General features: G+C 46.1%; 1 protein-coding gene across 1 annotated transcript in view; it reads right to left on the bottom strand.

The window, feature by feature from the left end:
- Positions 1 to 19,720, bottom strand: part of TM6SF2 (transmembrane 6 superfamily member 2) — a 39,296-nt gene extending 19,576 nt beyond the window's left edge. The window contains exons 1-2 of the mRNA XM_032214772.1: positions 19,425 to 19,720; positions 2,047 to 2,144 (exon numbers count right to left, since the gene is read on the bottom strand). Of these exons, the coding sequence (XP_032070663.1) occupies positions 2,047 to 2,144; positions 19,425 to 19,519 (193 nt within the window). The 5' untranslated portion in view covers positions 19,520 to 19,720. The remainder of the gene's footprint in view (positions 1 to 2,046; positions 2,145 to 19,424) is intronic.
- Between the last annotated feature and the right edge of the window lie 4,336 nt (positions 19,721 to 24,056).

Genomic DNA, 24,056 nt, shown 5'->3' with positions numbered 1-24,056 from the left:
AATTATGTTTAGTCCGGACATTTTCCCCCTATAAATAAATGCCCGGGCAACACCGGGTTATCAGATAGTGATCTATAAAAATAGCATTGTTCATTGAGTCTCCAGATCAGTATTTCTCAATCTTGGCAACTTTAAGAGATGTGGACTTCAACTCCCAGAACTCCCAGCATGGCTGGCTGGGGGATTCTGGGAGTTAAAGTCCACATCTCTTAAAATTGCCAAGGCTGAAACACATTGCTTTAATAGGTGCTTCTCTTTATAATTAAAGCAAGACAGTGCAATCAAGAACAAGCCCAAGGAATTCTGGCTGGGGAATTCTGGGAGTTGAAGTCCACCCGTCTTAAAATTGTCAAAGTTCATCAGGCTCAAATCATACAAGCAGTTTGTCTCAAAATTTCCCACTGGTTCCTTAGCGCCATCTGCTGAGAGCATAGTGAGGTTAGAGGCCAATATTCTATGCCAGAAACCATGAGGTGGGAAGTTCTAGTCCTCCCTTAGAGAGGGAAGCCAGCTGGGTGACTTCATATGGAATGATCTTTTTTCCCCATCATCAAGTTTCTAATAAAAACAATTAGCTCTCTTTCCTTGTTCAACTCTGATTAACATTTCCCCAGTGGGTGAATACGGGTAGTCCTTGAGTTAAGTGGATTTTTGCCCATTTTACGACTTTTCTTGCCACAGTTGCTAAGTGAATCACTGCAGTTAATAAGTCAATAATACAGTTGTTGAGTGAATCTGCCTTCCCCAATGACCCCAGGACACCGCAACTGTCATATAACGCATATTGCAATGGGCATAAGTGTAAAAAAATAAGCATAAATCACTTTTTAAGTACTGTTGTAAACAGTGACTAAATGAAATGGTTGTAAGTCAAGGATTACCTGTATAGGAATGCAGAAAAAAAGCTGTCTTCACAGTTCAGAAATCTCCTTTTTGTTTATCCATCCTGCAATCCTCTCCAGATATTTGGCAGATACATATTTGCTTACCCGTAATCGCAATCTGTTCAGCTACCTTCAGGGGCCTTATTTATGCAAGAACAACTGAGCGAAAACTTCCAACCCAATGTGATTTCATGTAAAAAATATTTCAACCACGTTTTCCTATTCAGTGATCTTAATCCAGTGTTTCTCGATCTTTGGACAGCTTGACGATATGTGGACTTCTACTCCCAGCATTCCCCAGACAGCACACCAGTGGTGGGATTCAAATAATTTAACAACCGGTTCTCTGCCCTAATGACCAGCTGGGTAGGCGTGGCTCGGTAGTCATGTGACTGGGTGGGCGGGGCCAACTCAACATCACTCAGGTCAGTGGGCGCTTTGCCTTAGTTGTTACAATGGTAATAAGGGTTAACCAAAGAGGCAGTTTCCGTAAGAAGGGCAATAAAGGTGAGGCTAGAAACAACACCAGAATGTTTCCTTCCTGCCTTCCTTACAGGATTAGCCCTGTAAGTGGAAAGAAACAAAAGGAGATTTCTTCCAACAATCGGTTCTCTGAACTGCTTAGAAAATTAACAACCGGTTCTCCCGAATAGGTGCGAACTGGCTGAATTAAATTTAAATTGTAAATTTAATGAATTTATATGACGCCCAATCCCGAAGGACTCTGGGCAGCTAAATTTCTAGGCTTTCAGCCCTCTCTAAGCGGTTTACAGAGTCAGCATATCGCCCCCCACAGTCTGGGTCCTTATTTCACCCACCTCGGAAGGATGGAAGGCTGAGTCAACCTTGAGCCGGTGAGATTAGAACCGCTGAACTGCAGATAACAGTCAGCTGAAGTGGCCTGCAGTACTGCACCCTAACCACTGCGCCACCTCGGCTCCTCAATCCCACCACTGCAGCACACGCTTGGCTGGGGAATTCTGGGAACTGAAGTCCACACATGGTTAAGCGATAGGGATCTATCTGAGGTCATCAGGAGGTCAGCAATGATTTCCACTTGTCCCTCATGGTCAAAGGATCATGCAGCATGAGAGTGAGAGGCGAAGGAAAGCGTCATGCACTACAAACCGAACAAGTACCGTAAAATGGAAAACGAACGTACCGTATAAAAGAGGATCCTCGAAGGAGCGGTTTGGGAGATAAATCAGTACAAACAAAGGCGACAGAATAATAATGCCGAGGACTGCAATCACTGGAGGGCTGTAGGGAGGAAGGAACAAGCACAGAGTTCAAATGCTAAAGTCTTTAATTAAAAAGCCACCACTGGGAACACTACTTGGGGCTCTCCATATTCTCTGCAAGATTCAGGCATTGGAATTTTAAACTAAATTTAAAGGGCATGCAATTCCCTGGGAATCGGTGCGGTGGCCTAGAGGTGGAGGTCTCGCCTCACAATCAGGAGGCTGTGAGTTCGATCCTCGGTAGGGACAGGTATTTCTCTCTCTCTGGGCACTATGAGAATGTATCCTGCTGAATATAACTTCACATTGGCGACAGGAAGGGCATCTGGCCAGTAAATACTCAGCTCCATTCCGTTGCCCAGACTCCACCCCGCAAGAGATTATGGGGGTCATTAAAAGATGATGATGGAGTTCCCTGGGATCGAATACTAGCAGAAATGTTGACAGGGAGAAGGATTCAACGAAATCGCGATGGCAATCACCAGGACTTTCATTCCCAGCATGGACCCCTGTTCCCAGGACTTGGCTTACATTTAGGGGTGACCATGAGGTGGGGAGGAAGTCAAGATGGAGACCACCCCTATGAAAAAGGTTGAAGGTTGAAGGTTTATTGTATTTATATGCCGCCCTATTCCCGGAGGGACTCAGGGCGGCTAACAAACCCAAGGCGGAGGGGAGGTAAACAAGAAAGGAATACAACAAACAAAGTACAAGAGAATTTAAAAAGATAATCAACAGTCACATAATTCGAGAGGGGAAGGGAACTCGTCAACCCCAGGCCTGCCGGCACAGCCAGGTTTTAACGGCTTTACGGAAAGCCTGGAGGGAGGTGAGGGTCCGGATCTCCACAGGGAGTTCGTTCCAAAGGGCCGGAGCAGCCACAGAGAAGGCCCTCCTCCGGGTAGTAGCCAGATGACATTGGCCAGTAGATGGAACCCGGAGGAGGCCTAATCTGTGTGATCTAATGGGTCTTTGGGAGGTAATTGGCAGCAGGCGGTCTCTCAAGTACCCAGGTCCAATACCATGAAGGGCTTTATAAGTGACGACTAGCACCTTGAAGCGTATCCGGAGACCAATCGGTAACCAGTGCAGCTCGTGGAGGATAGGTGTAACGTGGGTGTACCGAGGTGCACCCACAATCGCTTGCGCGGATGCATTCTGGACGAGCTGAAGTCTCCGAATGCTCTTCAAGGGCTGCCCCATGTAGAGCGCATTGCAGTAGTCCAGTCTACTAAAGAGGAGTGAACATACCTAATATTCCTTTCTCCTCCCTTCCTCCTCGCAACAACAACCCTGTGAGGTGGCTTGGGCTGAGAGTGTCCAGACCAAACTCAGCCAGCAGGCAGGACTATAATTCATAATCACCTGGTTTTTGGTCCCAAGTCCCTCAACTGACTTCCATGCCTAAGGTGGGTCTAGAACTCACAGCCCTCTGGTGATTGGCCCAAAGTCTGTACAGGATAACAGAGTCGGAAGGGACCTTGGAGGTCTTCTAGTCCAACCTCCTGCTTAGGCAGGAAAACCCTACACCACAGCTCAGTCTCCCAACACCTTTCATGGCTAAGGCAGGACTAGAATTCAGAGTCTCCTGTTCTCTAGGCTCGTGCCCTAAATCCACCAGGCCAAAATAGCTCTCTTATTATCATTATGTTATTGTTTCTGTGTGGTTTTTACTGGGGGTGGGGGTGTTGGACTCTGCCTCCGAGTGGGGAGGGATGGAGCCTTCTAAATAAATGCTTTATTATTTATTTAAGAAACGTCTAAGTTATGAACCAAGGCTTAAAATTAGTGGTGGAATTCCAAATCTTTTCCTACCGGTTCTATGAGAGAGCGCTTCGCAGGCGCGGCCATGCTTCATGTGCATGCCTAACACACATATGCAGCACTGAAAGACCACCCCTGGTGTCAGCGCTGGTGAGATGAGCTGGTTTTTTTTTAGCTCAGCTGAGGCACGACAATCCCCTCTGTTGCGCGGAACAGCTGAGCTAAAAAAAAAACAAGGACAGGGAATGATGGGGGCGGGAGGGCGGAACCAACCGGAGGTGGTATTTGCCGGTTCTCCGAACTACTCAAAACCTCCGCTACCGGTTCTCCCAAACCTGTCCGAACCGGCTGAATACCACCTCTGCTTACAATAGAGCAGTGGTCTTTGTGACACGACAAAACCGCGCTCGATTAAAGCGCGCCCGATTAAAGCGCGTCGCTGATGTCATCAACAGGGCGACAACAGCGAGCACGGAGAAAGAAGGGCGCTTTAAATAGCGCTTTGAAAGCAAGCCGATTCAACTTAATGTAAGGGTTAGGTTTAGGGTTAGGTTTAGGGTTAGGTTAAGGGTTAGGGTTAGGGTTAGGTTTAGGGTTAGGTTAAGGGTTAGGTTTAGGATTAGGTTAAGGGTTAGGGTTAGGGTTAGGTTTAGGGTTAGGTTAAGGGTTAGGGTTAGGATTAGGTTAAGGGTTAGGGTTAGGGTTAGGTTTAGGGTTAGGTTAAGGGTTAGGGTTAGGTTTAGGGTTAGGTTAGGATTAGGTTTAGCGTTAGGTTAAGGGTTAGGTTAAGGGTTAGGTTTAGGGTTAGGTTTAGGGTTAGGTTTAGCATTAGGTTTAGGGGGGTTAGGTTTAGGTTTAGGTTTAGGGGTTAATTTTAGGCTTAGCGTTTACAGCGTGCTTTTTTCTCCGCGCTGTTGTCGCGCTGTGATGACGTCAGCTACGCGGTTTCGTCGAGCGCCCTTTAGTCGAACTCGGTTTTGTGGTGGAACCGTGGTCTTCAACCTTGGCAACTTTAAGACCTGTGGACTTCAACTCCCAGAGTTCCTCAGCCAGCTTTGCTGGCTGAGGAACTCTGGGACTTGAAGTCCACAAGTCTTAAAGTTGCCAAGGTTGGAGACCACTGCAATAGACTATAAATTTGCTTGTTTGTCACAAGGCAGGGAGTGATTCCATAGCCCATAATAGAGGTCCTATCACAGAGGGTGCAGAATGAAGCGCTGATTTAAGCCATATGACAGAACCTGCAAAAAATCATCCCTTCATCAATGATCAGCTGAATTGCTTTGCAGATGGGGGAAGGGTTGCTAAATGCCCACCCATTTATTCTTAATTGACCGGTATAAAGGTTCCACATTTGCCCATTGATAGCACCCCAAAACTGCAGTTTCCAAGATTCTGGTTTTTCGTTTAAGAGTCTAAAAGCAAAAGAAGATTTTTTTTAGTAGGACTCCTTTCTAATTGAAAATGCCAGAGAGTTTTGACCTGCCACGGTTTATGCATACAGCACATCCCCCCAGTACTTCCTTCCCTTCCCCATCCAGACTGGACCCAAACCAGAGAGGAATCCCCCTGAACGCAAACCGAAGGGGCTCAGCCGGTTTATGCCATCAGCAGCCAATGCACCGAGCTCTGAGTGGCGCTGCAGAAAACAGCTGGCGCCTGGTGTCGAACTGCAATGCAGATCCAAGCCTGGGATTCATGCAGTGATCCCGGGCAGTTTGGTGAGGTCAGAAAAGGCTGCTCAGCATCTGCAGAGCTGCATGGGGTCTCCGGATCGATAGTTACAGCTGAAGAGGCAGAAGAGGACATGACGGTGGGGGGGATGGACGGACGGATGACACAGGGCTCCCGTCCGTGGTAGTATTTTTTTCTTTTTAGCTGCACTCAAAGCTCAGCTGCCTTTAAGCAGGCAAATGCTGAGCAAGCCAGCTCAGCATTTAGCTAAGCATAAGACAGCTTTCTCTTTGCCTGTTGAGTTTTTTCTGTACTCTACAAGCATTAGGGGAAAAAAAGGCATTTTTCACTGCTTCTAAAAAAAAGGGGGCCTCGCAAATGTGACTCAAAGCTATGCTGGCTGCATTGTTCCCCTTTCTCTTTCTGCAATGGTCAGGTCCTTCCTTGAATACAAGCAGTCCTTATGACCATAAGTGAGACAAAAAAATGTCCAAGGCAGTTGTTAAATGTCTAGTTTAATGAAAAGAAGGACTAGGGGAGACATGATAGAGTTCTTCCAATATCACAGGGGTTGCCACAAAAAAGAGGGAGTCAAACTATTCTCCAAGGAACCTGAAGGCAGGTTAAAAAGCAACGGGAGGAAGGAGGGAAGGAAGGAGAGAAGGAGAGAAGAAAGGAGGGAAGGAAGGAGGGGAGGAAGGAGAGAAGGAGAGAAGAAAGGAGGGAATGTAGGAGAGAAGGAAGGGGGGAAGGAAGGAGGAAAGGAAGGGGGAAAGGAAGGAGAGAAGGAGAAAAGAAAGGAGGGAAGGAAGGAAGGAGGGAGGGAAGGAGGGAAGGAGAGAAGGGGAAGGAGGGAGGGAAGGAAGGAGGGAAGGAAGGAAGGGGAGTAGGAGAGAAGAAACGAGGGAAGGAAAGAGGGAGGGAGGGAAAAAGAAGTAGGACCGTTGTAAGATAAGATGGATCTATGGGATGTTAAGAAAGCAATCTTCAAGTATATTGTCAACTGTAGGGAAAAATTGTTATAAATACATATTATTAATAACAGTTATGAGATCATATAATTGTGAATGTATATATGAAATTGATAAAATAAAAAAATAATAAAAAAAATAAATAAAAAGCTTTTTTTAAAAAAAAAAAAAAAGAAGCAACGGGGTAGAAACTAATCAAGGAGAGAAGCAACTTAGAACTGAGGAGACATTTCCTGACAGAACAATTAATCAACTTGCCTCCAGAAGTTGGGAATGCTCCAACACTGGAAGTTTTTAAGAAGAGGTTGGACAACCATTTGTCTGAAGTGATGTAGGGATTCCTGACTGAGCCGGGGGTGGGACTAGAAGATCTTCAAGGCAGTGGTGCAATTCAGCTGCTTCTATCTGATTGGGAGGCTCCGCCCACCCGCCCGGACGTCATCACGTCCCCGTTTTGTTTTGTTTTTTAAATTATAATTTTATTTTTTATTACATAGACAACATAATCACATAACAATAGAAAAAAAAAAAGGCAAAGGGAAAAGGGAAAAAAAAGGAAAAAAAAAAACCCATCATCCCATACAATATGTCATTTGATCACAGGTGCATCCCTACTACGTTTCCCCCCATACACATATCCCGTATCTCTCTGTTGTATATTTAATAGACACCACAATAACCTAGGGTTTAAAAAAAAAGGGGGGGGGAGACAAAAAAGAAAAAAAACCATCATCACATGCAGCATGTCGTTTGGTTACAGTTGTTTTAACATTTGCATCTTCAAATAATATTTACCGTCTCAAATATTTCATCTAATATAACTAAAGGCCTTATTTTCATTCTACAATATATTCAGTTAACATTAGCATTATTTTTCCCCAGAAAGCATACTTATATTTATTGTTAACCTTGCATTTCATACCTTCAAACAGAGATCGCTGCCTATATATACCAGTTTTCATTTGTTCCCCTATTAGAATCACGTCCCCGTTTTTGATGCTCTGCAGGCGCACTAACATTTCCGAACCAGTAGCAAAGATAAGTTGATTTCACCCCTGCTCCAAGGTCGCTTCCAACTCTGTTATTCTGTTTTGTTCCGTCCCGTCCCTGTCCTTCTCTTATCCTATATAAGTAGTGCCCAATGTTACGACACAACATTTGGCACAATTGTCAGGCAAATCACTGCAGAATCACTGTTAAACCAAACATGCGATCATTAAGCAAATCCAGCTTCCCCCATTTGGGGGTCCATTGTAATTTTGAGCGCTCACTAAATGAATTGTTGTAAGTTGAGGACTACCTATAATGGATTCATGCACTGGACTAGATGTTCTCTAAGGGATCCTTCCTTATATTCTATATTTCTGCATCAGAGAAGAGAAGCAGTTTGGTGTAGTGCAGGGGTAGTCAACCTTTTTATACCTACCGCCCACTTTTGTATCTCTGTTGGTAGTAAAATTTTCTAACCGCCCACCGGTTTCACAGTAATGGTGATTTATAAAGTAGGGAAATCAATTGAATTAAAAAAAGGAAAGTGCTTCAGTATCGGACAAAACCCCTACCGCCCACCATGAAAGCAGGAACGCCCACTAGTGGGCGATAGGGACCGGGTTGACTACCACTGGTGTAGTGGTTTAAAGCACCAGGCTAGAAATCAGGCAGGGGTGGGTTTCTCGCCCCGTTCCAACCGGTTCGGTTGGAACAGGGCCGGCGGCGTCCTCGTGCACGCGCGCAGTGCTCGCATGCGTACTAGCGCCTGTGCGATGCTCCAGCTGCTCCTGGAGGATCGCGCAGGCGCTGTATGCGTTCTGCGCATGCGTGGAAGCGCAGAACTCATCAAAACTGGGTAAGAAACGCGGGCGGGTGGGTGGATCCTTCGCCGTTCCCGGAAGTTACTTACTTCCGGGTTCGCCGACCAACCGGTTCGCGGGGACTGCCGCGAACCGCCTGAAACCCACCCCTGAAATCAGGTGACCTCAAGTTCTAGTCCCTCTTTACGCACTAAACTAAGTGGTGGATTTTCAGCCAGTCCCTCTCTCTCAGCCCTGGGTAGGAGGCAATGGCAAACCATTCCTGAAACCTTGCCTGCAAGGGCCAGCTCAGATACCAGCCCAGAAATCAACACTGAGTTGAAGCCATTAAAAATGTTAGGGAAAGGCTGTTTTGACCAGATGTTGAAGGCTAAACATTTGAGGAATTTCTCACTGCAAAGATCGTTTGCACAGATTCTCTTGATAAACCAGGTTTTAAAAAATGACGGGTCCATCCCCCTTGCTGTGTTAGATCCTTGTAGCTTTGGCACACCTTTCAAAAACCCTGGGCAAGAAATCAGCCTTCCGTTCAGCTGCGGAGTCTAATACACAGGAGTGAACTGCCTTTCAAAAGCCTTTATGTTCTAAAAATAAGAAGCTGACACACTATATTGCTTTATGCACTCTGCATCTATTGCTCTACAGCCTAAGATATAATGAAAAGCTTAATAAAGGCATTAATTTTATAACATATATTATTTATCCTATGGATGTTTCATCTGTTAATTAACTTTGGGTTATGTTTAGCTCATTTTAATTACCGCAACACACTTTTTTTTCTTCTTCATTGCACAATTACTATTTAATGGAGGCATCGTAGGAGGAGAGCTAGGCTATTTATGATAGCCAAAATTAAGCAAGAAGCTGATAGCACCTTTACAGGATAACAATTTTTCCTAGAGCTGTGGTGGCGCAGTGGTTAGAGTGCAGCACTGCAGGCTACTTCAGCTGACTGCAGTTCTGCAGTTCGGCTGTTCAAATCTCACCGGCTGAAGGTTGACTCAGCCTTCCATCCTTCCGAGGTGGGTAAAATGAGGACCCGGATTGTTGGGGGAAATAGACTGACTCTGTAAACCGCTTAGAGAGGGCTGAAAGCCCTATGAAGCGGTATATAAGTCTAACTGCTAAAGCCATCAACTTGCACAAGCTGCAGCCCCAAAAGCTTGTCTTTTAATAAAATATATTGATTGGAAAAGCTGCTACTTGATTCCTCCCGAACAAAGATAATTCTTGCTTAACAACTGTCTCATTTAGCAACCATTCCCAGTTACAACAATGATGCTAAAATGACGTTATGACGAATCACATTTACAACCTTCACATGTCTGTAAATCAAGGCCCAAGCAAGACTTTTTGGGTTGGGTGCCCGGAATGGGGAGTTTTAACTTGTTTTTAACTCTGTTAAAAACCTCTTTAACCTATGTTTTTATTCAAGTATTTATCTGGTTTTATTGTGCTGTTGTAACCCGCCAAGAGTCATTTAGGTGAGATGGGCAGTGTAGAAATTTAATTGATAAGCACAGGTGCAGTTTCACTTAGCAACCGCTTCATTTAACAACAGAATTTCCAGTTTCAATTGTGGTGGCTAAATAAGGACTGTATGTGCAGTAGATCTTAGTTGTCCAATCTTTTGGCTCTCCTGGGTCACACCGAGTAAGAGGATTTGTCTTGGGTTGCATATAAAATGTATAATATAGTCAGTGTTCCTTTATTTTTTATTATTTTGTGGGGCCATATTACTAGCATGCAGCTTTTGGGCCACGGGCTGCACATACTTGCCATAGATGCTTTTCATTTATATTTCACTGTGTGGACAAATAAAAGTACAGTTAGTCCTCAGCATACGACCACAATTGAGCCCACTTGAGAGACCGCCTGCTGCCAATTACCTCCAATAGATCGATCAGATCCCACAGATTAGGCCTCCTCCGAATTCCATCCACTGGCCAGTGCTGACTGGCCACTACCTGGAGGAGGGCCTTCTCTGTGGCTGCTCCGACCCTCTGGAACGAACTCCCCGTGGAGATTCGAACCCTCACCACCCTCCAGGCCTTCCGCAAAGTCCTTAAAACCTGGCTATTCCGACAGGTCTGGGGCTAAAGAGCTTCTGCCCCCTCTCCTCGAATGGTATGGTTGTTGTGTGTTTTAAATTGTGTACTGTTATGTTCATCTTTTTATCCCCTGTCTGTACCCCTTTCCCTGACTGAATTGTGAGCCGCCCTGAGTCCCCTTCGGGGAAAAGGGCGGCATATAAATGAAATAAATCCAATCCAATCCAATCCAACATTTATGCTGCTAAGTTAGACTTTTGTTAAGGGAGTTTTGCTCCAATTTAAAACCTTTTTTTGCCACAGTCGTTAAGTGAATCACTGCAGCTGTTGAGTTAGTCACATGACCGTAAAGGGAATCTGGCTCCTCCAATGAATTTGCTTGCCAAAACGTCTCCCAGAAAGTCATCATCACATGACACAGGGAGCATCACAAATATGAACCCGTTGCCAAGGGTCCAAATTTCGATCACTTGACCACGGGGATGCTGCGAAGGTGGTAACTATTTTAAAAAATGGTCATAAGTCACTTTTTTCAGTGCCGTTGTAACTTTGAACGGTCACTAAATGAGCTGTTGTAAGTCGAGGACTACCGTGTTTCCCCAAAATTATGACATGTCCTGATAATAAGGCCATGCCACATTTTTCTGGTGGGCAAAAATATAAGCCCTTCCCTTCAAATAAGCTTCCTGGACAACCCCCCATCTCCGGCCAGGCAGAGCACCGCTCACCAACCTAGCGGTATCCCAAAGGTACCAAGCTACGGGAACCGGGGAGAGGAGGCAAAGGTGATCACGTTGCTTGGCGCCTTCGGGATACCGCTAGCTTTGTGAGCAGCGCTGTGCCCAGCTGAAGAGGGGGGTCGCCGGGCAGCTGGTCTCTTCCAAGCGGGTTCCCAAAGAGCCGGGCACAGCCTCATGGGCGAATGGCTATGTTGAGCTGTTGCAGCAGCGCAACACAGCAGCCATGAAGCGACCACGCTCAAGAGCAGCCACCCGGCAAACCCCCTTTCCAGCCAGGCACAGCGCCATTCACTGACCTAGGGGTATTGCCAAGCTGTTTGAGTGCCTGTTCACCGCCGCCCGGGTCCCGCAGCTTGGCGCCTTCGAAATGGCAGTGAGTAGCGCTCTGCATGGCTGGAGGGGGGGGTTGCGCGAGCGGCTGTTCCACTCTCACTCACGTGCCTGCCAGCCTCAGGATGCCCTGGCCCAGCTCTCTCCGCAGAGCCAGGGCACCTCTTCTGCTGCCGCTGCAGCCGCATGGCTTTTTCTGCAGCTTCCAAACCGAGTCTTCCGGCAATGGCTGCTCTGGACGTACGCTCTATGGTTGTACGCTCTGCCGGCAGCTGGCCCACAACCATAGAGCATACGCCCAGAGCGGCCACTGCCAGAAGACTCAATTTGAAAGCTGCAGAAAAAGCCATGTGGTGGCGGCGGCAGCGAAGGAGGTGCCCTGGCTCTGTGGAGAGAGCTGGGCCAGGGCATCCTGAGGCTGGCAGGCGCGTGAGCGAGAGCGGAACAGCCGCTCGCGCAACCCCACCTCCAGCCATGCAGAGCGCCATTCACTGCCATTTCAAAGGTGCCAAGCCACGGGAGCTGGGTGGCGGCGAACAGACACTCATGAAGCTTGGCGATACCCCTAGGTCAGTGAATGGCACTGTGCCCGGCTGGAAAGGGGGTTTGCCGGGTGGCTGCTCGTGAGCGTGGTCGGTTCATGGTTACTGCGACAGCGCAACACAGCCATTCGCCCATGAGGCTGTGCCCGGCTCTTTGGGAGCCCGCTCGCAAGAAAGCAGCCACTCGGCAACCCCAAAACAATATGCCCTCCCCTCATAATAAGGCCCAAGCCATATTTTGTGTGTAAAAAGAAAATAAGACCCTGTCTTATTTTCGGGGAACCATAGTACCTGCAATATAAACAGACATTAGGCCTATATCTCTATGTGGGTCATCCACACCTCCATTCTGAGCTCAGAGAAAAGAGTCTCTATCAACTTTCAGGACGCTTTGTCAGCTGGCAAGTTGTGTCAGAATTGGGTCCAAAGGGCAGCTGAGTCATCGGATCTAACCAATCTGTGCAATATCCAGCCGAGTTAAGCCGGTCATTCAAAAATTGGCAGCTTGTTATCACCCAGGCCGCTTGTGTCAGCCCGCAAATATTTAGCTGCCCGAAACAAACTTTAAGATGATGTTTCCTGCCCAATTTGTGTACAGAAGCTAGGATGAGCTGGCAGCTGATCCCTTCCCTGAAGAGAAGGAGGGATACAGTGGTGGGTTCCTATTGGTTCGCACAGGTTCGGCCGAACCAGTAGTGGTTTGGCAGCCTGGGTTGTGGGAACCGTCAGCAACCCAGGCCTGCTAGGTCCCCGAACCGGTTCTTAGAGCGGCGCCATAGGTGCCACCATCTTGTTTTTTGGTTCTGTGCGCAGAACAATTTTTATTGTACTGCGCTTGCCCGCACAGTGCGTATCAAGCGCTTGCGCCCCACGCCCATGAGTGAACCGGCAGTAGTGACTGCCGGAACCCACCCCTGGAGGTATAGTATAGTATAGCCTTTATTGTCATTGTACATCATGTATACAACGAAATGGTGCAATCCATGACAAAAAAAATACAAACAACATAAATAGCATAAACCTACCGCCATACGTTTCCGTGTGTGTGTGTGTGTGTGTGTGTGTGTGTGTGTGTGTGTGTGTGTGTGTGTGTGTGGAGTGATTATGGTTGTGTTTAAGAGTCTGAGAGCCCAAGGATAGAAACTATTTTTAAACCTATTTGTTCGGCTGGCTATGCTTCGATGTTTTCTGCCCGATGATAGAAGTACAAAGGGACACTGACCAGGGTGTGAATCAGGGGTGGGTTCCGGCTGGCTTTACTGCTGTTTCGCTCATGTACGTGCAGGATGTGAGCTGCGTGCGCATGTGCAGTTCAATTAAAATTGTCCTGCGCATGCGCAGAACTGAAAAACAAGATGGCGGTGGCCGGGGAACCAGTTTGGGGGCATGGCAGGCCTGGGTCGCTGCTACTTCAAGTGACCCAGGCTGCCATACCACAACCGGTTCAGCCGAACCGGGCTGAACCGGTAGGAACCCACCTCTGGTGTGAATCATCTCTGAGTATCTTCCTTACTCTGCTAAAGCAATGAGACCTGGCGATGTCATCCAGTGGTGTCAGAGGGCAACCAATGGTTTCTTGTGCCAAATTGATCACTCTCTGTAGTGCCTTCCTGTCTGCAGCAGTTAAACCAGCGTACCATGCTGTAATGCAGTATGGGAGGACACTTTCTAACGTGGACCGATAGAAAGAGGTCATCAGCCGTTGTTCCACCTGATTTTTTTGCAGGACCCTAAGGAAATGAAGTCTCTGTTGGGCCTTGCCAATCACCAGGGACGTGTTGTTTTTCCCAGGTGAGATCTTGACTAATAAGCGCTCCCAAGAATTTAAAAGAGGAAACCTTCTACACACAGCCCCCCTCAATATATAATGAGGCAGGTTCCTCTCTGTGTTTCCAGAAATTTAGCACCAGTGTTAGATGTATGTTAGATAAATTAGACAGTGTTCCTTCCCTGAGACAAAAATAAAGCTTTGCCGATCAGGACAATAGAAATGCTGATGGATTGAGGGACCTTATGGACTAGAAACTTGGAATGATGGATTTGGGGCTCCCGTGGACTACCAAGACTCTTCTCTCCCAGAATGTTTCCTTCTATGGAAAAATTCAAGGGGAATTCGAGGGGATGGAAACTTCAAGGGAAAGTGTGGGATTGACTAAATTTGTTGAGGGTGGCTTTTTAAGCACGCTGGCTGGGGAATTCTGGGAATTGATATAGCAATAGCCTTAGATGTTTAGACCGCTTCACCGTGCTTTACAGCCCTCTCTAAGCGGTTTACAGTCAAAATATTGCCCGCCATTAATCTGGGTTCTCAGATCTTCAAATTGCTAAGGTTGAGATTCGATGCATTAATGCAAGCTTAGGCAGGTATCCAGAGTAGGATTTAATGCAGGGGTAGCATTTTAAGACGGCCACTTCAAAAATGCTTTTTTTGTCTTTTTCCTTTTGTTTTAAAGAAGGGGAGGGTATCATATGTTTTAAGGATTGCAGTGAGTGAATTCACCACCTGCAAAATTTTGGGTCCTAATTTTGCTCCTTAAAAACCCAATATTCAACTAAGATAAACATACGGTAGCAACATTTTGGCCAGACCTACTATGGGGCAGCCCAGGAGTGGGGCATTTGGGTTGTATGATGTCATACCTAGATTGGGTTTTATTCTGTGGGTAGAAATGAAAGCATGAGCCGTGGTGGCGCAGTGGTTAAAATGCAGTACTGCAGGCTACTTCTGCTGACTGTTGGCTGACTGCGGTTCGATTCTCACCGGCTCAAGGTTGACTCAGCCTTCCATCGTTCTCAGATTGATAAAATGAGGACCCAGATTGGTGGAGGAAAATAGGCTGACTCTGTAAACCACTTAGAGGGCTGTAAAGCACTGTGAAGCAGTATATAAGCCTTAATACCATTGCTATTTTGCGAAGAGAGAGAAATGCTGCCAAATAGAATAGAATGGAATGGAATGGAATAGAATAAGAGAGAGAATAATATAGAATAATAGAATAGAGAATAATATAGAATAGAATAGAGAATAATATAGAATAGAATAGAGAATATAGAATAATAGAATATAGAATAATATAGAAAAAATAGATAATATAATAGAGAATAATAGAATAGAGAATAATAGAATAGAGATTAATAGAGAATAATAGAGAATAATAGAATAGAGAAGAATAGAGAAGAATAGAATAGAGAAGAATAGAGAAGAATAGAGAAGAATAGAATAGAGAAGAATAGAGAAGAATAGAATAGAGAAGAATAGAATAGAGAAGAATAGAGAATAACAGAGAATAATAGAATAGAGAAAAATAGAGAAGAATAGAATAGAGAAGAATAGAATAGAGAAGAATAGAGAAGAATAGAATAGAGTCCGGAAGGGACCTTTGAGGTCTTCTAATCCAACCCCCTGCTCAGGCAGGAGATCCTATACCCATGATGGCGAACCTATGGCATGTGTGCCACAAGTGGCATGCGGAGCCATTTGTTAGAGCACGCGAGGTGTTAGAGCACCCTGTCAGCTCCAGTGTGCATGCGTGCACTGGCCAGCTGACTTCGACCTTCTTTTTTGGCCATTTTTCACCCTCCGGAAGCTTCAGGGAAGCCTCCTGAAGGCCTCCGGGGAAGGGGGGAGGCTGTTTTCACCCTCCCCAGGCTCCTAGAAAGCCTCTGGAGCCTGGGGAGGGCGAAAAACAGGTGCATTGAGCACCAAAAGCAGGGGGGGTCATGCACGCATTTGGGAGGAGGCGCATGTGCATGCATGCAGGGGCTTGCGTGTGCATGCACGTGCGCCACACGCATTGCCTGTGCATGACCCCCCCTGCGCTTCCCCCACTTTTGGCACGCAATGGGAAAAAAGTTAGCCATCACTGCCCTATCCCATTTCAGACAAATGGTTGTCCAGTCTCTTCTTAAAAACTTCCAGTGTTGGGCCATTCACGGCTTCTGGAGGCAAGTCGTTCCACTGATTAATTGTTCTGTCAGGAAATTTCTCCTCAGAAATGCCTTCAGTGTCAAGCTCTAATTAATAGTATAAAATTGGAGCTACTGGCTGCCCTGCGTTCCTTTGGAATTGCTTTACCCCAGCAACGGGCAAATTGCCACAGCATAGATTAGCTGGCAGACTCCGGAATGTATTTTTAGGCACAATCATTAATGATTTCCCTATTTCCTGCCAAAGGAGACCGGCCAGGAGCCCTGGTAAGCCTGCTTGGCGAGAAGCAGGGAGACGAAAGATCAGAGGGATCATCGTTGTCTACAGTGGCGCTTCATTAATAACTACATAATGCTTAACCTTCGACTCAAACCCTGGAACTGAATCCTGGGATTTGATCCCTGGATTTGAATTGGACTATTGCTCTATGGTCAAGGATGCTTTCTACAACAAGGCCCTCCCTATTCACCAGGGCAACAGGCAGCTCATCAACGGATTGAAAGCCCTTAGGCCAACTTGGAAAACAGCTGTTCGCTTAACATCTACCAGTTTAACCCCGAGAATGCCTGGAGAGAGGAAAGATCTAAGGCAGGGGTCTCCAACATTGGCAACTTTAAGACTTGTGGACTTCAACTCCCAGAGTTCCTCAGCCGACTTTCCTGATCTAAAGTACCTTCTTTTGCCCTGACCATTAGTGATCCCTCTGCCAAACCACCTGGGTTTGACCTGCCTCCTTTCGTCTGGTTGAAATTTAACAGAATTAGGTGGGATACTAAGGGACGCGGTGGCTCAGTGGCTAAAGTGCTGAGTTTGTCCATCAGAAAGGTCGGCAGTTCAACAGTTCGAAACCCTAGCGCTGCGTAATGGAGTGAGCTCCCGTTACTTGTCCCAGCTTCTGCCAACCTAGGAGTTCGAAAGCACGTAAAAAATGCAAGTAGACAAATAGGATCCACCTTTGGTGGGAAGGTAACAGCGTTCCGTGCACCTTCGGCGTTTAGTCATGCCGGCCACATGACCACGGAGACGTCTTCAGACAGTGCTGGCTCTTCGGCTTAGAAACGGAGATGAGCACCACCCCCTAGTGTCGGGAACCACTAGCACTTATGTGCGAGAGGAACCTTTACCTTTTAGGTGTGATACTGGAAGAAGTGCTTCTGCCCTGTATCAATGGGATGGAAAGATTCCCCTTGTCGTGATTGTGGGGTTGATTTGCAAACTATGAAACATTTTGGGCAAGATAACCTACGATGGGTGTGCTCCGGTTGCCTAGAAAAGGGGTCCCAACCTGTGGGCCGCGGCCTACTACTGGGCCGCAGCCTATTCGCAACCAGGCCTCATTCATGCATGCATTGAAGGGGCTCATGGCCCCAATTGTGCGAGTCACCGGGGCTCCCCTGCCTTTCCCATAAAATCATGCCCTCTTTCCCCCTGGCCCCCACTCTGGGCACCCAACTCAGAAAGTTTGGGGACCCTGCCCTAGAAGCCAGGCCAGAGGCGATCGCCTTGAAAGCTGAATTGGACATCCGGTTATGAGGCCACTGCGATACCCCCCCGAGAAGTTTTACTTATAATTACGTGGACTGTGTATACAGGTAATCCTCGACGTATGACCACAATTGAGCCCAAAATTTATGTTGCTAAGGGAGACATTTGCTAAATGAGTTTTGCCCCCTTTTACGAACTTTGTTGCCACAGTTGTTAAGTGAATCACTGCAGTTGTTAAATTAGTAGCACGGTTGTTAAGTGAATTGTAGCTTCCCCATTGATGTTGCTTGTCAGAAGGTTGCAAAAGGGGGTCATCATCCGGACACTACAATCGTCATAAATATGAGTTCCCAAGCATCTGAATTTTGATCATCACATGACCATGGAGATGCTGTAATGGTTGTATGTATAAGTCACTTTTTTCAGTGATGGGGTAACTCTGAATGGTCACTAAATGAACTGTTGTAAGTCGAGGACTACCTGTATATATTTACTTCTGTCAGGTTCTCATCATATGTCAGAGGTCTCTCCTCTTCCCGACCCAACGCTTTTTCCCTTTGTGCTGTGATTTTTTTCATGGCCAAATTGCAGAATAACAGAATAACAGAGTTGGAAGGGACCTTGGAGGTCTTCTAGTCTAACTCAAACAGGAGATCCTATGCCATTCCAGGCAGTCAAGTATCTTCTTGAAAACCTCCAGTGTTGGAGCATCCACAACTTATGGAGGCATGTCGTTCCACTGATTAATTGTTCTAACTATCAGGAAATTTCTCCTTAGTTCTAGGTTGCTTCTCTCCTTGATTAGTTTCCACCCATTGCTTCTTGTCCTGCCTTCGGGTGCTTTGGAGAATAGGTTGAAACTCTCTTCTTTGTGGCTGCCCCTTAGATTTTGGGAGACTGCTATCAAGTCATCCCTGACAAAGACAACAGACTTCAAGAGGGGGTGGATTTAGGTGTCTTACTGGAGTATAGAGATTCCAAACTCATGATGTGTTTGATTGGCACAGCAAATGACAGGAAGATGCAGTTGGGAGCACATGACCAGATCGGGACAAGACACAAACCTGGAGGTTTTAATGGCGGCTCAGCCTGCCGAAATTTCAACATTTAGGAGTTTCCCTCTCCCAAGCGAAGATTTTAAATAGGATCATGCGACCGCTTATACTTGCCAGAAGGAGAGAAGGCACTGGGGCAAATTGGCAGTCAAAATTATAGCTATTCAAGCAGGGCCCTGTTATTATGATTGTTGGTGGTTACTATCCTTATGCAAAACATCTTTCCCTAACGGCATTAAATTTTAAACGATCTCATTTAAACGCCCCTTCATTCAATTCCCTGCCTTTAAACAGTCTGCTACATTACATTACATTTTAAAGCACTGAAATTCAGCTAAACAAAAACAACTGCTTTAAATCGGGGTAAATAAAATTGGAACAAAAGCTATTGAAAAGCTACTAAAATGATCCGAAGTCAGGATTTTCTTCCCCCCGGGTTTATTTAATGACCACCAGAAAACAAGCCAGGTCTACAGGGGGTGTGTGCCTTTACCGAAAACCTACGGAAACCAAATAAGCTTCTTCAGAACCGAAGAAGCTTCTTGGATGAGAAGCGAAAGGTCTTCAAAGAAAAAAAAACAGAAAGTCCAGTTGCCTCTTGGGGCGGGGGGAAAGCACCTTTGGGACAACCTGGCGCTAACATGGCCATAAATGGGCACTAACAAAGGCACTGATGGTTTCCATCTTTGCAATTTCTCCTTCTTTATCCTGTGTTCCTTTCCAACAACTGGACCTGTGACAGGTCAACCCAGCCCGGCCAAACTTTTAAGCCCTTCTTCCTGGTCCCCAGAAATCGTGGGGAACAAAAGAGGTTTAAGAGGCTCAGGGGAAGTGTGTGTGTGTGTGTGTGTGTGTGTGTGTGTGTGTGTGTGTGTGTGTGTGTGTGTGTGTAAAAACCACCCCGGGGACAAACCCGTGTCTTTCGTGCTTCGTTCACACGACACGTACCTGTGCAAGGCCGCGACGGCGTTCAAGAGGTAGAATAACGGGAAGGCGGAGAGGAAAAGGCCGACGGCAGCCGAAAGCGGATGCAGCAGCCGCATGGCCAGCGGCGCGGAGAGCAAACCTGGAAGAAGCGAGCGGGTCGTGGGAATGGGCGACCAGGGGGCGATCGCTCCAGCAGGGAAGGGTCGATTGGCTAAGAGGCGGGTTCCCGGGCGTAACACAAACCTCCTCACCGATCATGCGATCCTCTCGCCCAAAAAGAAAAGGGAAAAAGGGGGGGGGGACTTTTTCCCCTCGATCCAAAGGTCGTGACTGTTGGCAGCTTTCTTGCTCAAGCGATCCCGGGGAAAGAGCGGCGCACCTCTTCAAAGGGAAAGACACACCTTTGTTGGTTCTCCCCCCCCCCACCTCCCCATCCCTTCCCCAGGCCAGCGCCCCTTCGAGGATCGTGGATGTGGCAGCGCAGGGACGTCTTTAAACAAAACGTGATTTTTCACGCGCCTACTCCTAACTCAGGTTTATCTCAGGTCGCCCCGGGGCGCAGGAGACGCTGAATAACCAACCGCTGCAAATGATATCTTGCCAATAAGGGAGTCAGTGACCGTCAGAAACAGGCTTTGCCAAGTGGGCTTCGGCCTCTGGCTGGCAGGACAAAGCCCTAGCAGCGGCAGCCCCCACCCCCAGCCACCCCCCTCCCAATCTAAGATTTGCACAATTAGCTGCAAAGTCCAGAACAAAGTTCCTTTGCATCTATGGAGATTCTCAGACATCAAGGTCAGGGTTGTGCCAAAGGTGTTCCCCCCCCCTCCCGCCCCCCAAGAGGCAACTGGACTTTCATGTTTTTCTTTGAAGATCTTTCCCTTCTCATCCAAGAAGCTTCTTCCGTTCTGACTGGATGGTATGGAATGGAAGGATTTGCAGACAGTTGGTCTTTTGCATTTTTTTTCCTTTTGCATTCTTTGAAGACTTGCTATTTTGTTGTTCGCTGTGAAGTTGTGTCCAACCCATCACAACCCCATGGACAACATTCCTCCAGGCCTTCCTGTCCTGTCCTCTACCATCCTCTGGAGTCCATTCAAGCTCAGTGCTTCAGTGACTCCATCCAGCCACCTCATTCTCTGTCGTCCCCTTCTTCTTTTGCCCTCTATCTATCGTTCCCAGCATGAGGCTCTTCTCCAGGGAGTCCTTCCTTCTCTTTAGGTAGCCAAAGTATTTGAGTTTCCTCTTCAGGATCTGGCCTTCTAAAGAGCAGTCAGGGTTGATCTCCTCTAGGATTGACCTGTTGGATTGCCTTGCAGTCCAAAGGCCTGGCAGGAGTCTTCTCCAGCACCAGAGTTCAAAGGCTTCCATTCTTTGGCGCTCAGCCTTTCTTTATGGTCCAACTTTCACAGCCATCCATTGCAACTGGGAAAAAACTCTCTAAAAGAATGCAAAGGACCAGCTTTCTGCAAGGCATATAAATCCTTCCATTCCCCACCATCCAGTCAGAGCTGAAGAAGTTTCTTGGATGAGAAGAAAGTCCCGTTGCCTGTTGGGGGGAAAAAGCACCTTTGGGAAACGTGCCTGTGCAATTTCATGTTGTCAAAACTGTCTGTCATTGAGATGTTTTGAATTCAGACAAAGTTTCAAGTCCCCGCGGCTAGGACCAAATGAAGACAGGGATTAAGTAGAGGCATAGACACCCTAGATCAGGAGTCACCAATCTTTTGGACCTTAAGGACTACTAAATTCATATTTTAAATCCCGGGGACCACTAATATGAATGTTTTAAAAAGATAAATAGTATTTAGTGCAATGTAAAAAAATGCAGGTAACTTTTCTGCAGACCACCAAAATTTTCTCACGGGCCCCCAGTGGTCCACAGTCATCTAGTCCAACCCCCTGATCACTGCTGGATTTGCTACACCACCTCTGATTGAAGAGATTTAGGAACAACCTGTCATCTTTTTCAAGGGTCACCAGGTATATGTTTTGTTCTGCGTGTGCAGCTTACTGGGTTGATAGGATTGCAGCTGTAAATCAGGCCAGTCTTAAAAATACTTGACTGAAAAGGGAGAGAGATGCCTAGCAAGGCAGAAATGTTGCTGGCAGAGCCTTTCCTATTAATCCATCATTTCCAGTGTGAGCTTCCCCTGTTTCAGCTTTGTTGTGTTGGCAGATTGCTGTTAAAAAGTCATTGCAAATATATAAAAGGAAAACCTGCATGGTTATAAGCTGGCTAGCTTTAAGATTATTCTATAATACTTTCCTGACTCTGAATTTAGAAGAGTGATTCTTAAAACTGGGGAGGGGGAGGATTTTCCCCGAGGGAGAAATTTGGGCACATCTAGGTGGGGGGGCTAATGGAGCAATTTGTAATTGCTTATTTGTGAGTTGAGGATCCATTTTGGGATTGCTGTGGCTGAGACGCATGTGTAAAACTAGCCTTTTTGTATATTTAAATGGGCGTACTAGTATTATTTGAGGAAAAGGGATAATTGGTTGTGACAATTTAAGTGCCGCTCTTTTAGAATACATTTTAAGGCCTTGCATCTGTTCTCTCCTCCCAAATCAGTAATGTTGATTTTCCTCATCAGCTGTTTTGTTCATTATTTTTATGTTGTTAGAATGATGAGGAGAGTCGTTTTGAATTGGGCAGACTTACAAATCCCAGTGCGTGGAATTAAAATAACATAAACTGCTTTTGACTTGTTTCCAAGTAGTCCTCGACTTAGGACCACAATTGAGCCCAACATTTATGTTGCTAAGTGAGACCTTTGTTAAGTGAGTTTTTCTCCAGTTTACTAACTTTCTGGTCACGGTTGCTAAGTGAATCAATCACTGCAGTTGTTAACTTAGTCACACAATTATTAACTGAATCTGGTTTCCCTGATTGACTTTGCTGTTCAGAAGGTTAGAAAACGTATCCAAATGACCCCAGGACACTGCAGCCGTCATAAATATGAGTCAATTCCCAAACATCTGAATTTTGATCATGTGACCATGGGGATGCTGCAAGGGTTGTGTGAGAAAAATGGCCGTCACTTTTTTAAAGTGCCGTTTAACTTCAAACGGTCACTAAGTAAATGTTGTAAGTCAAGGACTACCCAGATAGAAAGCTGCTTTCAGACCAACCATTGGTCCAGCATAGTATTTTCTACACCAATAAATATAAGGCATAAATACAATGTTCTTGCTTTTCCCTGCCCCAGAAAACGTGAAAACTGCAGCCAGAAATGAGAAGGGATGAAAATTAAATCCGTTGGGATTCTTATGTGCTTATAAAAAGCTGGTTTTCCCACATCTGAAGAATTATTATGAATGTACTGCATACTGTAATCTTTTTTCTTCTTCTTTTTAATTCATCTTGCAAGATGAGAATTTTCTTTTTGTTAGCAACTGGGACATTTATCAAGAATTTTTTTTAAGCTGCCCTGGAGGATTTTGGATAATTTCTATAAAGGATGGCAGTCTGAAGGAAGGAAGGAAGGAAAATATAATTTAAACACAAAAGGATGCTCGTATCTTTATAGGCTCATTTTGATAATGGGCTTGGGGAACATCAAGTAATCAATGACAAAACAACTGCTTTTGAGAGAGAGGGAGGGAGGGAGAGAGAGGAGAGAGAGAGCAAGAGAGCATCCACAGACAAATGGTTATCCACTCTTCTTAAAAACTTCCAGTGTTGGAGCATTTACAACTTCTGGAGGCAAGCTGTTCCACTGATTAATTGTCCGAACTGTCAGAAAATTTCTCTTTAGTGCTAAGTTATTTCTCTCCTTGATTACTTTCCATTCATTCTTGTCCTGCCTTCAGGTGCTTTGAAGAAAAGCACCTGAAGGTAGGACAAGCTTATTTGTGGCAACCCTTGAGATATTGGAACACTGATATCATGTCTCCTAGTCTTTCTTTTCCTTAAACTAGACATACCCAGTTGCTGCAATTGTTCTTCATACATTTTAGCCTCCAGTCCCCTAATCATCTTTGATGCTCTTCCCTGCACTCTTTCTAGAGTCTCCACATCTTTTTTACATCGTTTTATAGTCCCACCCATCTGTTTTCCAAGAGACAAAAGCTATGAGGATGTACAGGCTGTCCTCGACTTATAACCATTCATTTAACGACTGTTAAAATTTACAACGCCTCTGGAAAAAGGGTTTATGACTGAGCTTCACATATATGACCATCGCAGCATCCGGAGTTACAATATGGTTGCTTAGCAACTGACATACATTTATGATGGCTGCAGCATCCCAAGATTGCTGCTTTCCCAGCTGGCTTCTGACGGGCTAAGTCAAGAGGGGAAGCCAGATTTGCTTAACGGCCACGAGATTCACTTAACAACTGTAGTTCTACACTTAGCAACTTTTGACAAAAAAAAAAGGTCGGGAAATTGGGCATGACTCACTTAACAACTGTCTTGCTTAGCAATTGAAATTCTGGTTGTAAGTCGAGGACTAGCTGTTCTTCCACTGAGGGATACTTGGAAGCAGTGGTCCTATCTCTTAGGATCCTGGCACAGAGGATTTCTTGTGTGCATCCCCTCCCAACCTTGGTAGGCAAGAAAGTCCATTTTTCCCAAACATGAGAATGGTGCGGTGGCTTAGAGGTAGAGCTCTCGCCTCACAATCAGGAAGTTGTGAGTTTGATCCTAGA

This window comes from Thamnophis elegans, chromosome 1 (assembly GCF_009769535.1).
Source record: "Thamnophis elegans isolate rThaEle1 chromosome 1, rThaEle1.pri, whole genome shotgun sequence".
NCBI classification, from domain to species: domain Eukaryota; kingdom Metazoa; phylum Chordata; class Lepidosauria; order Squamata; family Colubridae; genus Thamnophis; species Thamnophis elegans.
This window is presented reverse-complemented; position numbering and strand designations above follow the sequence as displayed.